The sequence below is a fragment of the Salmo trutta genome, chromosome 12 (genome assembly GCF_901001165.1).
Source record: "Salmo trutta chromosome 12, fSalTru1.1, whole genome shotgun sequence".
NCBI classification, from domain to species: Eukaryota; Metazoa; Chordata; class Actinopteri; order Salmoniformes; family Salmonidae; genus Salmo; species Salmo trutta.
This window is the reverse complement of record NC_042968.1, coordinates 92,189,510-92,206,487: the sequence shown is the minus strand read 5'-3', so window position 1 is coordinate 92,206,487 and position 16,978 is coordinate 92,189,510. Positions and strand designations below refer to the sequence as shown.

The following is a 16,978-nucleotide window of genomic DNA, read 5'->3' as shown; positions in this document are numbered from 1 at the left end:
AGAGAGATAGAGAGAGAGATGAAGCTATCTGGCCCTAAATCGACAGTACACTATGGCTAAATATTTGACCATGGTTACTGATCAAAACCTTAGAAAAACCTTGACAAAGTACAGGCTCAGTGAGCACAGCCTTGCCATTGAGAAGGGTAGACACAGGAAAACCTGGCTCCTGTAGAGGAAAGGCTGTGCAACCACTGCACAACAGCAGAACCTGAGACGGAGCTGCGTTTCCTGACAAAATGTCAAAAATATAAAAGAGAGATGAGAGAGAGAGATGAAAGGAGAGAGAGAGAGAGATAGAGAGAGAGAGATGAGAGAGAGAGAGAGAGAGAGAGATGAAAGGAGAGAGAGAGAGATGAAAGGAGAGAGAGAGAGAGATGAAAGGAGAGAGAGAGAGAGAGAGATGAAAGGAGAAGGAGAGAGAGAGGAGATGAGAGAGAGATGACAGGAGAAGATGAGAGAGAGAGAGAGAGAAGGATAGAGAAGAGAGAGAGAGAGAGAGAGAGAGAGATGAAAGTAGAGAGAGAGAGAGAGAGATGAAAGGAGAGAGAGAGAGAGAGAGAGAGAGAGATGAGAGGAAAGGGAGAGAGAGAGAGACCAGGTTAGGAACTGGGACAGGTGTATAAATATGAAAACCAATCAGGAACTGGGACAGGTGATTAAATATGAAAAACAATCAGGAACTGGGACAGGTGAATAAATATGAAAAACAATCAGGAACTGGGACAGGTAAATAAATATGAAAACCAATCAGGAACTGGGACAGGTGAATAAATATGAAAAACAATCAGGAACTGGGACAGGTGTATAACTATGAAAAACAATCAGGAACTGGGACAGGTCAATAAATAAGTCTTGGTTTCTTTTTATTTCACAGTCCATTATATCCCAGGCTTTTACTGAGAAATTAAAATGTCAAAATCACAGTAGCAACATAATTTGAAGTTGGTACCAAGCAGACAGTACGACTACCCAGGTTGAGTAACACATGGGACTGTAAGATAAAGCATTACCGAGACTTGCCACAAATACAGTCGTATGAAAAAGTTTGGGCACCCCTGACAATTTCCATGATTTCCATTTATAAATAATTGGGTGTTTGGATCAGCAATTTCATTTTGATCTATCAAATAACTGATGGACACAGTAACATTTCAGTAGTGAAATGAGGTTTATTGGATTAACAGAAAATGTGCAATATGCATCAAAACAAAATTAGACTGGTGCATAAATTTGGGCACCCCAATAGAAAAATCACATCAATATTTAGTAGAGCCTCCTTTTGCTAAAATAACAGCCTCTAGACGCTTCCTATAGCCTCTAATGAGTGTCTGGATTCTGGATAAAGGTATTTTGGACCATTCCTCCTTACAAAATATCTCCAGTTCAGTTAGGTTTGATGGTTGCCGAGCATGGACAGCCCGCTTCAAATCATCCCACAGATTCTCAATGATATTCAATTCTGGGGACTGGGATGGCCATTCCAGAACATTGTACTTGTTCCTCTGCATAAATGCCCAGGTAAATTTTGAGCAGTGTTTTGGGTCGTTGTCTTGTTGAAATATCCAGCCTCGGCGTAACTTCAACTTTGTGACTGATTCTTCAACATTATTCCCAAGAATCTGCTGATATTGAGTGGAATCCATGCGACCCTCAACTTTAACAAGATTCCCAGCACCGGCACTGGCCACACAGCCCCACAGCATGATGGAACCCCCACCAAATTTTACTGTGGGTAGCAAGTGTTTTTCTTGGAACGCTGTGTTCTTTTGCTGCCATGCATAACGTCCCTTGTTATGACCAAATAACTCAATCTTTGTTTCATCAGTCCACAGCACCTTATTCCAAAATGAAGCTGGCTTGTCCAAATGTGCATTTGCATACCTCAAGCAACTCTGTTTGTGGGGTGTGTGCAGAAAAGGCTTCTTCCGCATCACTCTCCCATACAGCTTCTCTTTGTGCAAAGTGCGCTGAATTGTTGAACGATGCACAGTGACACCATCTGCAGCAAGATGATGTTGTAGGTCTTTGGAGGTGGTCTGTGGGCTGTTTTTGACCGTTCTCACCATCCTTCGCCTTTGCCTATCCGATATTTTACTTGGCCTGCCACTTCTGGCCTTAACAAGAACTGTGCCTGTGGTCTTCCATTTCCTCACTATGTTCCTCACAGTGGACAGTGACAGCTTAAATCTCTGCGATAGCTTTTTGTAGCCTTCCGCTAAACCATAATGTTGAACAATCTTTGTTTTCAGGTCATTTGAGAGTTGTTTTGAGGCCCCCATGTTGCCACTCTTCAGAGGAGAGTCAAAGAGAACAACAGCTTGCAATTGGCCACCTTAAATACCTTTTCTCGTGATTGGATGCACTTGTCTATGAAGTTCAAGGCTTAATGAGCTCACCAAACCAATTGTGTGTTCCAATTAATCAGTGCTAAGTAGTTACAGGTATTCAAATCAACAGAATGACAAGGGTGCCCAAATTTTTGCATAGCCTATTTTTCACATCTGATTTAATTTCATACAACTTAATATTGCTACACTAAAAAACTTTGTCTGGACAAAACCCCAGCACTCAGCTTTTATTAGAAAATGAATGGCATGCCACTGTGATCATTTTCTGTGACGACAGAGTAAATTATTATGCAGCCTCAGAGGGGTGCCCAAACTTTTTCATACGACTGTACATACATGGCTTGGTGAGCAGGATTGGGGTCAATTCCATTTCAATTCAGAAAGAAAAAACAAATTCCAATTTTTCCCCTCATTGAAAGACTATGAAGACAATTTGAATGAGAATTTCAGTGTACTTCCTGAATTGACTTGAAATTGAACTGAGTCCATAAATAATGAAGTGAAGTCATCTGGGGAACCAGTACAAGCACAGTGGATCACAATACGCCTCTACTGAAACGATGCACCATGATTAAACATGAATAAATACACGGAGGCGGCTACAAACGAGGAATTACAACTATAAAAAACACAGGATGTACATCAGACCAGACATCCAGTTATGTATCGTTTGCTCACACACACACACACACACACACACACACACACACACACACACACACACACACACACACACACACGTCTGTCTGTCCCGTTCTACTGTACCTGATTGTAAGATAGGCTCAGTGACTAGCGTGAGCGTAGGCAAGAGAGAGAGAGAGAGAGAGAGAGAGAGAGAGAGAGAAAGAGGGAGAGAAGGGATGAATGGGAGGGGTTAAGTAACGGTTAAACAGATAACAGCATTAGAGTCACTGTGTGTGTGATATCAGACCAGGCGACCAGTCTTCGCAGTAACAGCACTGTGAGTGACACAGGTTTAATCTATCCCTCCCTCGACAGAGAGGGCCCGTCTCAGGGAGATTACACCGCTAGCTAGGGTTGCATTCAAAATGGCACCCTATTCCCTACCTAGTGCACTACCAATCTATAGGCTCTGGTTGAAAATATTCAAAATGGCACCCTATTCCCTACCTAGTGCACTACCAATCTGTAGGCTCTGGTTGAAAGTAGTGGACTATGTAGGAAATAGGGTGCCATTTTTGGATGCAACCGAGGAGTTACACAAGCTAGATAGAGGAAACCCCTTTCATCCCCATTATGTGGGTCTCATTAGGATTCTCCTGTATTACCGTAAAGACTGGAGGTGGTGAGCAGTGTGTGGTATTACCTTAAAGACTGGAGGTGGTGAGCAGTGTGTGGTATTACCGTAAAGACTGGAGGTGGTGAGCAGTGTGTGGTATTACCGTAAAGACTGGAGGTGGTGAGCAGTGTGTGGTATTACCGTAAAGACTGGAGGTGGTGAGCGGTGTGTGGTATTACCGTAAAGACTGGACGTGGTGAGCAGTGTGTGGTATTACTGTAAAGACTGGAGCTGGTGAGCAGTGTGTGGCATTACGGTAAAGACTGGAGGTGGTGAGCGGTGTGTGGTATTACAGTAAAGACTGGAGGGGGTGAGCAGTGTGTGGTATTATCGTAAAGACTGGAGGTGGTGAGCAGTGTGTGGTATTACCGTAAAGACTGGAGGTGGTGAGCAGTGTGTGGTATTACCGTAAAGACTGGAGGGGGTGAGCAGTGTGTGGTATTACCGTAAAGACTGGACGTGGTGAGCAGGGCCCGGGCCTTGTCTGCCAGGTCACTGTTCAGTGTTGAGCCCAGTCGGAGGATGTCGATGGCCTCCTGCTTTGAACTGTCAAAGAAGTTATTCTGGATGGTTCTGGTCACAGAGCGAGCACCGTCCTTCAACTTACCCCCCTGGACAGACAGAGAGAGAGAGAGAGAGAGAGAGGGCGAGAGAGAGGGCGAGAGGAGAGAGAGAGAGAGAGACAGAGAGAGAGAGAGACAGAGAGAGAGAGAGAGACAGAGAGAGACAGAGAGAGACAGAGAGAGAGACAGACATATAGAGAGAGATCGAGAGAGAGACAGAGAGAGAGAGAGAGAGGGCGAGAGAGAGAGACAGATAGCGAGAGAGAGAGAGACAGAGAGGGCGAGAGAGAGACAGAGAGGGCGAGAGAGAGAGACAGATAGCGAGAGAGAGAGAGACAGAGAGAGGGCGAGAGAGACAGAGAGAGGAGAAGTGAGATGAGTACTTCACTGTATACTGACACACATACATACTACACAACTTCACCCACCATCTTGGAACATCACCAGGAAAAAGGAGAATAGTATTTTCACGTCATCTGCACAACACAGAACATTTAGAATTAAGGGCAAAGAAAATATCCCAGATTGGTTTATGTCGGTAAATCAGGAATACTTGATAAATCAAGAGAGCGATCAGAAGTCAGCGGGATTGACAGGAAGAGACCTTAATGCCACAAATACACACATAGATTCATACATTCATTTTATTATCCAACTGACTCCTCCCAGTAATCATGATCACATGGTCCTTTACGTGGTAATGACTGAGCGGTCATTTACCACCATATAATAATGTGACAACCACTGGTCATTCACTTAAAGCAGGGCTGCGCAATCCTCTTCCTGGAGATCTACTGTCCTGTAGGTTTACAGTCCAATCCTCTTCCTGGAGATCTAGTGTCCTGTAAGGTTTACAGTCAAACCCTCTTCCTGGAGATCTAGTGTCCTGTAGGTTTACAGTCCAATCCTCTTCCTGGAGATCTACTGTCCTGTAAGGTTTACAGTCCAACCCTCTTCCTGGAGATCTACTGTCCTGTAGGTTTACAGTCCAATCCTCTTCCTGGAGATCTACTGTCCTGTAGGTTTACAGTCCAATCCTCTTCCTGGAGATCTACTGTCCTGTAGGTTTACAGTCCAATCCTCTTCCTGGAGATCTACTGTCCTGTAAGGTTTACAGTCCAACCCTCTTCCTGGAGATCTACCGTCCTGTAGGTTTACAGTCCAACCCTCTTCCTGGAGATCTACTGTCCTGTAGGTTTACAGCCCAACCCTCTTCCTGGAGATCTAGTGTCCTGTAGGTTTACAGTCCAATCCTCTTCCTGGAGATCTACTGTCCTGTAAGGTTTACAGTCCAACCCTCTTCCTGGAGATCTACCGTCCTGTAGGTTTACAGTCCAACCCTCTTCCTGGAGATCTACCGTCCTGTAGGTTTACAGTCCAACCCTCTTCCTGGAGATCTACTGTCCTGTAGGTTTACAGCCCAACCCTCTTCCTGGAGATCTAGTGTCCTGTAGGTTTACAGTCCAATCCTCTTCCTGGAGATCTACTGTCCTGTAAGGTTTACAGTCCAATCCTCTTCCTGGAGATCTACTGTCCTGTAGGTTTACAGTCCAACCCTCTTCCTGGAGATCTACTGTCCTGTAGGTTTACAGTCCAACCCTCTTCCTGGAGATCTAGTGTCCTGTAGGTTTACAGTCCAATCCTCTTCCTGGAGATCTACTGTCCTGTAGGTTTACAGTCCAACCCTCTTCCTGGAGATCTACCGTCCTGTAGGTTTACAGTCCAATCCTCTTCCTGGAGATCTACTGTCCTGTAGGTTTACAGTCCAACCCTCTTCCTGGAGATCTACTGTCCTGTAGGTTTACAGTCCAACCCTCTTCCTGGAGATCTACCGTCCTCTAGGTTTACAGTCCAACCCTCTTCCTGGAGATCTACTGTCCTCTAGGTTTACAGTCCAACCCTCTTCCTGGAGATCTACCATCCTGTAGGTTTACAGTCCAACCCTCTTCCTGGAGATCTATCGTCCTGTGGGTTTTCAGTCCAACCCTAATTTAACACACCTGATTCTACAAATTAGCTGCTCAACATGACCTTAACTAGCTGAATCACATACCACCACCCAATACCCTGCCCCGAACCTTAGTTACTGTTACTAGCCAGCCTCCACCCAGTACCCTGCCCTGAACCTTAGTTACTGTTACTAGCCAGCCTCCACCCAGTACCCTGCCCAGAACCTTAGTCACTGTTACTAGCCTCCACCCAGTACCCTGCCCTGAACCTTAGTCACTGTTACTAGCCAGCCTCCACCCAGTACCCTGCCCTGAACCTTAGTTACTGTTACTAGCCAGCCTCCACCCAGTACCCTGCTCTGAACCTTAGTTACTGTTACTAGCCAGCCTCCACCCAGTACCCTGCTCTGAACTTAGTTACTGTTACTAGCCAGCCTCCACCCAGTACCCTGCCCTGAACCTTAGTTACTGTTACTAGCCGGTCTCCACCCAGTACCCTGCCCTGAACCTTAGTTACTGTTACTAGCCTCCACCCAGTACCCTGCCCTGAACCTTAGTCACTGTTACTAGCCTCCACCCAGTACCCTGCCCTGAACCTTAGTTACTGTTACTAGCCAGCCTCCACCCAGTACCCTGCCCTGAACTATAGTCACTGTTACTAGCCGGCTACCACCCGGTACTCTACCCTAAACCTTAGAGACGGCTGCCCTACATATGTAAAGTCATTGAATGGTCTGCCTACCCATGTGAGAGATGCAGACTCGGTCTCAACCTTTAAGTCTTTACTGAAGACTCATCTCTTCAGTAGGTCCTATGATTGAGTATAGTCTGGCCCAGGAGTCTGAAGGTGAACGGAAAGGCTCTGGAGCAACGAACCGTCCTTGCTGTCTCTGCCTGGCCGGTTCCCCTCTCTCCACTGGGATTCTCTGCCTCTAACCCTATTACAGGGGCTGAGTCACTGGCTTATTGGTGTTCTTCTATGCCGTCCCTAGGAGGGGTGCGTCACTTGAGTGGGTTGAGTCACTGACGTGGTCTTCCTGTCTGGGTTGGCGCCCCCCTTGGGTTGTGCCATGGCGGAGATCTTTGTGGGCTATACTCGGCCTTGTCTCAGGATGGTAAGTTGGTGGTTGAAGATATCCCTCTAGTGGTGTGGGGACTGTGCTTTGGTAAAGTGGGTGGGGTTATATCCTTCCTGTTTGGCCCTGTCCGGGGGTATCATCGGATGGGGCCACAGTGTCTCCCAACCCCTCCTGTCTCAGCCTCCAGTATTTATGCTGCAGTAGTTTGTGTCGGGGGGCTAGGGTCAGTCTGTTATATCTGGAGTATTTATCCTGTCTTATCCGGTGTCCTGTGTGAATTTAAGTATGCTCTCTCTAATTCTCTCTTTCTCTCTCGGAGGACCTGAGCCCTACGACCATGCCTCAGGACTACCTGACATGATGACTCCTTGCTGTCCCCAGTCCACCTGGCCGTGCTGCTGCTCCAGTTTCAACTGTTCTACCTGCGGCTATGGAACCCTGACCTGTTCACCGGACGTAATACCTGTCCCAGACCTGCTGTTTTCAACTCTCTAGAGACAGCAGGAGCGGTAGAGATACTCTCAATGATCGGCTATGAAAAGCCAACTGACATTTACTCTTGAGGTGCTGACCTGTTGCACCCTCGACAACTACTGTGATTATTATTATTTGACCATGCTGGTCATTTACGAACATTTGAACATCTTGGCCATGTTCTGTTATAATCTCCACCCGGCACAGCCAGAAGAGGACTGGCCACCCCTCATAGCCTGGTTCCTCTCTAGGTTTCATCCTAAGGTTCTGGCCTTTCTAGGGAGTTTTTCCTAGCCACCGTGCCTCTACACCTGCATTGCTTGCTGTTTGGGGGTTTTAGGCTGGGTTTCTGTACAGCACTTTGTGATATCAGCTGATGTAAGAAGGGCTATATAAATAAATTTGATTTGATTGAACATTGGTCACTTTAATAATGTTTACATACCGTTTCACCCATTTCATATGTATATACTATATATGTACTCGAACCAATAACATTTGATTTGATAGAAGACCCACAGAACTACCCCCCCTCCCTCCATGAGGAAACCATCACCACTAGACGCTCAACACAGATCCAGATTGGAACAGATTCAGGAACAGATTCAGGATACAGGTAAAAGGTAGGACAGCGACTGGATCGTCAACTTACCCAACAGGTAGAGAGGTCCAGAGGACAGCAAAAAGGGGGAAAATAGCACACACACATACAGGAGTTAAGAGACAGAAGCACACAAATCTAGTCTACATGGTGTTAGTGTGTCTTCTACCTTAGCCTTTCCATCCAGGGCTCTGGTCCCAGAGTAGATATTGTTCTGTGTGTGTGTGTGTATTCTACCTTAGCCTTTCCATCCAGGGCTCCAGTCCCAGCGTAAATCTTGCTGACAGAGTCTCCGTTAACCGTCCACATGGACCTGAACACTTCCTGAAACCTGGCTACCAGCTGGGGCTTCTCTGTCAGACCCATGTCCTCTAACTGTTTAGGCAACATCTGGGAGAGGAGAGGGAGGAGGAGGAGAGGAAGGGAGAGAGGGATGAGGAGAGAGGGAGGAGAGGGAGAGCAGAGGAAGGGAGGAGGAGGAGGAGGAGAGAGGTAGGCGATTAGGGGGAAGAGAAGACGTTGAGAGGGAGGAGGAGAGACACGGAGACAGGGAGGAGACAAGAAGTAGAGAGGAGGGATGGAGGGAGGGTAGATAGGAGGGATGGAGGGTAGAGAGGAGGGATGGAGGGAGGGTAGAGAGGAGGGATGGAGGGAGGGTAGAGAGGAGGGAGGGAGGGTAGATAGGAGGGATGGAGAGAGGGTAGAGAGGAGGGATGGAGGGAGGGTAGAAAGGAGGGATGGAGGGAGGGTAGAGAGTCAGGTAGGAGACTCCTCCAATATGATTCATGCTTTGCCAGCTACACATTCATGTCACAGAGGAGCTTCTTAAAATAGAGATCCATTAAGTTAAAGTCCCTGTGTGAGACTGGACTGAATGTGTGTGTCTCACCTCCAAAGCAAAGTAGGCCTGGACACTGTTGGTTCTGTCTAGACAGTCTAGACAGTTGGTCCTGAGGGTACCGCTCTGAGACCTGGGAGAGGAGGAGGGGAGGAGAAGGAGGAGGAGAAGAGAGTTTTGAGGATTTATTAGGATCCCCATTAGCTGCTGCCAAGGCAACTCTTCCCCATTAGCTGCTGCCAAGGCGACTCTTCCCCATTAGCTGCTGCCAAGGCGACTCTTCCCCATTAGCTGCTGCCAAGGCGACTCTTCCCCATTAGCTGCTGCCAAGGCGACTCTTCCCCATTAGCTGCTGCCAAGGCGACTCTTCCCCATTAGCTGCTGCCAAGGCGACTCTTCCCCATTAGCTGCTGCCAAGGCGACTCTTCCCCATTAGCTGCTGCCAAGGCGACTCTTCCCCATTAGCTGCTGCCAAGGCGACTCTTCCCCATTAGCTGCTGCCAAGGCGACTCTTCCCCATTAGCTGCTGCCAAGGCGACTCTTCCCCATTAGCTGCTGCCAAGGCAACTCTTCCCCATTAGCTGCTGCCAAGGCAACTCTTCCCCATTAGCTGCTGCCAAGGCAACTCTTCCCCATTAGCTGCTGCCAAGGCAACTCTTCCCCATTAGCTGCTGCCAAGGCAACTCTTCCCCATTAGCTGCTGCCAAGGCAACACTTCCCCATTAGCTGCTGCCAAGGCAACTCTTCCCCATTAGCTGCTGCCAAGGCAACTCTTCCCCATTAGCTGCTGCCAAGGCAACTCTTCCCCATTAGCTGCTGCCAAGGCAACTCTTCCCCATTAGCTGCTGCCAAGGCAACTCTTCCCCATTAGCTGCTGCCAAGGCAACTCTTCCCCATTAGCTGCTGCCAAGGCAACTCTTCCCCATTAGCTGCTGCCAAGGCTACTCTTCTTAAGGTCCAACCAGGGTTTAAACAAAAAAACGACAGCCTACATCATCAATAACCCATAAAATTATACAAGACATTATTACAATATCAAATCCACAATAACACAGAATTACAATATGTGTGTGTATGTGTGTGTCTGTGTGTGTGTGTAGACTGCGTGTTAAAATGTGTGTGGCTCTTCACAGTCCGTGTTGTGAGGTGTTGTGTGTAATATATATATATATATATATATATTTATTTATTTTTAATCTGCTCGCTTTAGTGACTTGATGTGGAAGTCCGTTCTGGAAATGGAGACTGTGAAGGGACCTCTGAAGGGGGACCTCTGTGAAGGGGGACCTCTGTGAAGGGGGACCTCTGCATGTCTTGTGGGGTATCTATGGGTGTCTGATCTGTGTGCTAGTCTTATGAACAGACAGCTCGGTACTTTCAACATGTCAATACCGTTCACAAAGACAAGTAGTGATGAAGTCAATCTCTCCTCTACTTTGAGCCAGGAGAGATTGACACGCATGTTATTGATGTTAGTTCTCTGTGTATATTTAAGGGCCAGCCGTGCTGCTCTGTTCTGGGTCAACTGTAATTTGCCTATGTCCCTCTTTGTGACACTTGACCATATGACTGGACAGTAGTCCAGCTGCGACAGAACTAGAGCCTGTAGGACCTGCCTTGTTGATAGTGCTGTTAAGAAGGTAGAAACTAGGGCCTGTAGGACCTGCCTTGTTGATAGTGTTGTTAAGAAGGTAGAAACTAGGGCCTGTAGGAGCTGCCTTGTTGATAGTGTTGTTAAGAAGGTAGAAACTAGGGCCTGTAGGACCTGCCTTGTTGATAGTGTTGTTAAGGTAGAAACTAGGGCCTGTAGGACCTGCCTTGTTGATAGTGTTGTTAAGAAGGTAGAAACTAGGGTCTGTAGGACCTGCCTTGTTGATAGTGCTGTTAAGAAGGTAGAAACTAGGGCCTGTAGGACCTGCCTTGTTGATAGTGTTGTTAAGAAGGTAGAAACTAGGGCCTGTAGGACCTGCCTTGTTGATAGAGTTGTTAAGGTAGAAACTAGGGCCTGTAGGACCTGCCTTGTTGATAGTGTTGTTAAGAAGGTAGAAACTAGAGCCTGTAGGACCTGCCTTGTTGATAGTGTTGTTAAGAAGGTAGAATCTAGGGCCTGTAGGACCTGCCTTGTTGATAGTGTTGTTAAGAAGGTAGAAACTAGGGCCTGTAGGACCTGCCTTGTTGATAGTGTTGTTAAGAAGGTAGAAACTAGGGCCTGTAGGACCTGCCTTGTTGATAGTGTTGTTAAGAAGGCAGAGCATCGCTTTATTATGGACAGACTTCTCCCCATCTTAGCTTCTGTTGCATCAATATGTTTTGACCAGGACAGTTTACAATCCAGGGTTACTCCAAGCAGTTTAGACACCTGAACTTGTTCAATTACCACATTACAACATGTGGTTTAGGGTTTAGTGAATGATTTGTCCCAAATACAATGCTTTTAGTTTTGGAAATATTTAGTACTATCTTATTAATTGCCACCCATTGTAAAACTAACTGCAGCTCTTAAGTGTTACAGTGCTTTCACTTACTGTGGTAGCCGACGTGCTTAAAGTCATCAGCATATATAGAGACAGGCGTTGTTTAATGCTAGTGGCAGGTCATTAGTCAAAATAGGGAAATAAAGTCAACGACCCGGAGGTACGCCCCGCTCCACCCGGAGGTACGCCCCACTCCACCCGGAGGTACGCCCCACTCTACCGGAGGTACGCCCCACTCTACCGGAGGTACGCCCCGCTCCACCCGGAGGTACGCCCCACTCCACCCGGAGGTACGCCCCACTCCACCCGGAGGTACGCCCCACTCCACCCGGAGGTACGCCCCACTCCACCCGGAGGTACGCCCCACTCCACCCGGAGGTACGCCCCACTCCACCCGGAGGTACGCCCCACTCCACCCGGAGGTACGCCCCACTCCACCCGGAGGTACGCCCCACTCCACCCGGAGGTACGCCCCACTCCACCCGGAGGTACGCCCCACTCTACCGGAGGTACGCCCCACTCCACGCCCCACTCCACGCCCCACTCCACCCGGAGGTACGCCCCACACTACCCGGAGGTACGCCCCACTCTACCCGGAGGTACGCCCCACTCCACCCGGAGGTACGCCCCACTCCACGCCCCACTCCACGCCCCACTCCACCCGGAGGTACGCCCCGCTCCACCCGGAGGTACGCCCCACTCCACCCGGAGGTACGCCCCACTCCACCCGGAGGTACGCCCCACTCCACCCGGAGGTACGCCCCGCTCCACCCGGAGGTACGCCCCACACTACCCGGAGGTACGCCCCACACTACCCGGAGGTACGCCCCACTCCACCCGGAGGTACGCCCCACTCTACCGGAGGTACGCCCCACTCCACGCCCCACTCCACCCGGAGGTACGCCCCACACTACCCGGAGGTACGCCCCACTCTACCCGGAGGTACGCCCCACTCTACCCGGAGGTACGCCCCACTCCACCCGGAGGTACGCCCCACTCCACGCCCCACTCCACCCGGAGGTACGCCCCACTCCACCCGGAGGTACGCCCCACTCCACCCGGAGGTACGCCCCACTCCACCCGGAGGTACGCCCCACTCCACCTGGAGGTACGCCCCACTCCACCCGGAGGTACGCCCCACTCCACCCGGAGGTACGCCCCGCTCCACCCGGAGGTACGCCCCACACTACCGGAGGTACGCCCCACTCCACCCGGAGGTACGCCCCACTCCACCCGGAGGTACGCCCCACTCCACCCGGAGGTACGCCCCACTCCACCCGGAGGTATGTTGGAGAGGCTTCCATTAAAAAACACCCTCTGTGTTCTGTTAGACAGGTAACTCTTTATCCACATTATAGCAGGGGGTATAAAGCAAAAAAAAAAAATTTTTTTTTTAGCAGCAAAATATGAACAATAATGTCAAAAGCTGCACTGAAGTTTTAACAAATAAACAGCTGCCACAATCTTCTTAACAATAATTTATTTCAGCCAATCATCAGTCATTTGTGTTCGTTCCTTACCTGTTGAGTGGACCTTCCCTTATAAGCGTGCTGAAAGCCAGTTAATTTGTTTATTGTGAAATACCATTGTATCTGGTAAAAAAAAACTAATATTCTAAAGTTTACTAAGGGTCAGTAGCAGGCTGATTGGTCAGCTGTTTAAACCGGTAAATGGTGCTTCCCTTTTTTCCCCCGGTAACGGGAATAGTTTTTGCTTCCCTCCAGGCCTGAGGGCACACAATTTCCTGTAGGCTTAGATTGAAGAGATTGCAAATAGGAGTGGCAATATAATCTGCTACCATCTTCAAATCATTTTCCATCCAAGTTGTCGGTTCTAGGTGGTTTGTCATTATTGATAGACAAAAAACAAACAAACAAAAAAATAAAATCACCTTTTCCACAATCACTTCAACGGAATTCTAAATTACAACGCTTGTCTTTCATAATCTGGTCAGTTATACTTGGATGTGTGTGTGTGTGTGTGTGTGTGTGTGTGTGTGTGTGTGTGTGTGTGTGTGTGTGTGTGTGTGTGTGTGTGTGTGTGTGTGTGTGTGTGTGTGCGTGCGTGCGCGTGTTTGTGTGTGTGTGTGTGTGTGTGTGTGTGTGTGTGTGTGTGTGTGTGTGTGTGTGTGTGTGTGTGTGTGGTCTCACTTGGTAACCCCTCTCTCTCCAGAGTAGTAGAAAAAGCTACAGTCATCCAGGAACTTGTTGAGCTGAGGTTTGAGGACACTGTGGAGTTTGTCAGCTTTGCCGCCCTTCACCATCTGATGGTAGTCGAAGTTAATCATCCTCACAGCTCCGGCGTGTTCTGACGCCTTCAGGTGACTCTGACAGGGACAGGGGGACGGGGACAGAGACGGGGGGGCGGGGACGGACACATTTAAGAGGATCATTAAAAAAAAACGCTAAAAGATGGAAGACAAAAAAATGTATAATCTGAAATCTGCTTAAGGTACATGAACCTTGGAGAATGTAAGGTTAGATGTATCTGGAGTGATTTGTTGATTGGGGTTATAGTAAGATTAGATGTATCTGGAATGATTTGTTGAGCATGTGTTCTCCCTACTTCATGCTGAACAGGTTAGGGTTAGGAGGAAGGGTTATAGGAGAGATAGGGGTTAAGGGTTATAGGAGAGATAGGGGTTATAGGAGGGGTTAAGGGTTATAGGAGAGATGGGGGTTAAGGGTTATAGGAGAGATAGGGGTTAAGGGTTATAGGAGAGATAGGGGTTAAGGGTTATAGGAGGGGTTAAGGGTTATAGGAGAGATAGGGGTTAAGGGTTATAGGAGGGGTTAAGGGTTATAGGAGAGATGGGGGTTAAGGGTTATAGGAGAGATAGGGGTTAAGGGTTATAGGAGGGGTTAAGGGTTATAGGGGTTATATGAGGGGTTAGGGGTTAAGGGTTATAGGGGGATAGGGGTTAAGGGTTATAGGAGAGATGGGGTTAAGGGTTATAGGAGAGATAGGGGTTAAGGGTTATAGGAGGGGTTAAGGGTTATAGGGGTTATATGAGGGGTTAGGGGTTAAGGGTTATAGGAGGGGTTAGGGGTTATAGGAGGGGTTAGGGGTTAAGGGTTATAGGAGGGGTTAGGGGTTAAGGGTTATAGGAGAGGTAGGGGTTAAGGGTTATAGGAGGGGTTAGGGGTTATAGGAGGGGTTAGGGGTTATAGGAGGGGTTAGGGGTTAAGGGTTATAGGAGGGGTTAGGGGTTAAGGGTTATAGGAGGGGTTAGGGTTTATAGGAGGGGTTAGGGTTTATAGGAGGGTTAATAGGAGGGGTTAGGGTTTATAGGAGGGGTTAGGGGTTATAGGTTATAGGAGGGGTTAAGGGTTATAGGGGTTATAGGAGGGGTAGGGGTTAAGGGTTATAGGGGGTTAAGGGTTATAGGAGGGGTTAGGGGTTAAGGGTTATAGGAGGGGTTAGGGGTTAAGGGTTATAGGAGAGGTAGGGGTTAAGGGTTATAGGAGGGGTTAGGGGTTATAGGAGGGGTTAGGGGTTAAGGGTTATAGGAGGGGTTAGGGTTTATAGGAGGGGTTAGGGTTTATAGGAGGGGTTAGGGGTTATAGGAGGGGTTAGGGGTTATAGGAGGGGTTAGGGTTTATAGGAGGGGTTAGGGTTTATAGGAAGGGTTAGGGGTTAAAGGTTATAGGAGGGGTTAGGGGTTATAGGTTATAGGAGGGGTTAAGGGTTATAGGAGGGGTTAAGGGTTATAGGAGGGGTTAGGGGTTATAGGAGGGGTTAGGGTTTATAGGAGGGGTTAGGGGTTATAGGTTATAGGAGGGGTTAGGGGTTATAGGTTATAGGAGGGGTTAAGGGTTATAGGAGGGGTTAGGGTTTATAGGAGGGGTTAGGGTTTATAGGAGGGGTTAGGGTTTATAGGTTATAGGAGGGGTTAGGGTTTATAGGAGGGGTTAGGGTTTATAGGAGGGGTTAGGGGTTAAAGGTTATAGGAGGGGTTAGGGGTTATAGGTTATAGGAGGGGTTAGGGGTTATAGGTTATAGGAGGGGTTATAGGTTATAGGAGGGGTTTGGGGTTAAGGGTTATAGGAGGGGTTTGGGGTTATAGGAGGGGTTAGGGGTTATAGGAGGGGTTAGGGGTTATAGGAGGGGTTAGGGGTTAGAGGAGGGGTTAGGGGTTAGAGGAGGGGTTAGGGTTTATAGGAGGGGTTAGGGTTTATAGGAGGGGTTAGGGTTTATAGGAGGGGTTAGGGTTTATAGGAAGGGTTAGGGGTTAAAGGTTATAGGAGGGGTTAGGGGTTATAGGAGGGGTTAGGGTTTATAGGAGGGGTTAGGGGTTATAGGTTATAGGAGGGGTTAGGGGTTATAGGTTATAGGAGGGGTTAAGGGTTATAGGAGGGGTTAGGGTTTATAGGTTATAGGAGGGGTTAGGGTTTATAGGAGGGGTTAGGGGTTAAAGGTTATAGGAGGGGTTAGGGGTTCAAATCAAATCAAATCAAATTTATTTATATAGCCCTTCGTACATCAGCTGAAATCTCAAAGTGCTGTACAGAAACCCAGCCTAAAACCCCAAACAGCAAGCAATGCATGTGAAAGAAGCACGGTGGCTGGGAAAAACTCCCTAGGAAAAACTCCTGAGAAAGGCCAAAAACCTAGGAAGAAACCTAGAGAGGAACCAGGCTATGAGGGGTGGCCAGTCCTCTTCTGGCTGTGCCGGGTGGATATTATAACAGAACATGGTCAAGATGTTAAAATGTTCGTAAATGACCAGCATGGTCAAATAATAATAATCATAGTAATTGTCGAGGGTGCAACAAGCACGTCCGGTGAACAGGTCAGGGTTATAGGTTATAGGAGGGGTTATAGGTTATAGGAGGGGTTAGGGGTTAAGGGTTATAGGAGGGGTTAGGGGTTATAGGAGGGGTTAGGGGTTATAGGAGGGGTTAGGGGTTAGAGGAGGGGTTAGGGGTTAGAGGAGGGGTTAGGGGTTATAGGAGGGTTAATAGGAGGGGTTAGGGGTTAAGGGTTATAGCAGGGTTAATAGGAGGGGTTAAGGGTTATAGGAGGGGGTAGGGGTTAAGGGTTATAGGAGGGGGTAGGGGTTAAGGGTTATAGCAGGGGTTAGGGGTTATAGGTTATAGGAGGGGTTAGGGGTTATGTACCTGGAATGCTTTGCTGAGCATGTGTTCTCCCTCCTTCATGCCTAGCAGGTTGATGATCACCTGTTTCCCATACAGCCTCCTCAGAGCACTGAAGTGTCTGGAACACAGTCACATACACAGGTGAGATATCACCCTGGAACACAGGTGAGATATCACCCTGGAACACAGGTGAGATATCACTCTGGAACACAGGTGAGATATCCCCAGAAGATGACACCTGAGAGTCAGA

General features: G+C 48.2%; 1 protein-coding gene across 6 annotated transcripts in view; it reads right to left on the bottom strand.

Annotated features, from left to right (window-relative positions):
* synj1 (synaptojanin 1) overlaps window positions 1-16,978 on the bottom strand; it is a 97,780-nt gene that overhangs the window by 39,697 nt on the left and 41,105 nt on the right. For 4 of the 6 annotated variants that reach the window (XM_029770371.1, XM_029770374.1, XM_029770375.1 and 1 more), the window contains exons 8-13: window positions 16,750-16,846; window positions 13,780-13,955; window positions 9,207-9,288; window positions 8,555-8,707; window positions 4,097-4,262; window positions 3,117-3,140 (exon numbers count right to left, since the gene is read on the bottom strand). In XM_029770371.1, coding sequence (XP_029626231.1) covers window positions 3,117-3,140; window positions 4,097-4,262; window positions 8,555-8,707; window positions 9,207-9,288; window positions 13,780-13,955; window positions 16,750-16,846 — 698 coding nt within the window. The remainder of the gene's footprint in view (window positions 1-3,116; window positions 3,141-4,096; window positions 4,263-8,554; window positions 8,708-9,206; window positions 9,289-13,779; window positions 13,956-16,749; window positions 16,847-16,978) is intronic. The other 2 variants (XM_029770372.1, XM_029770373.1) reach the window with 2 other exon arrangements.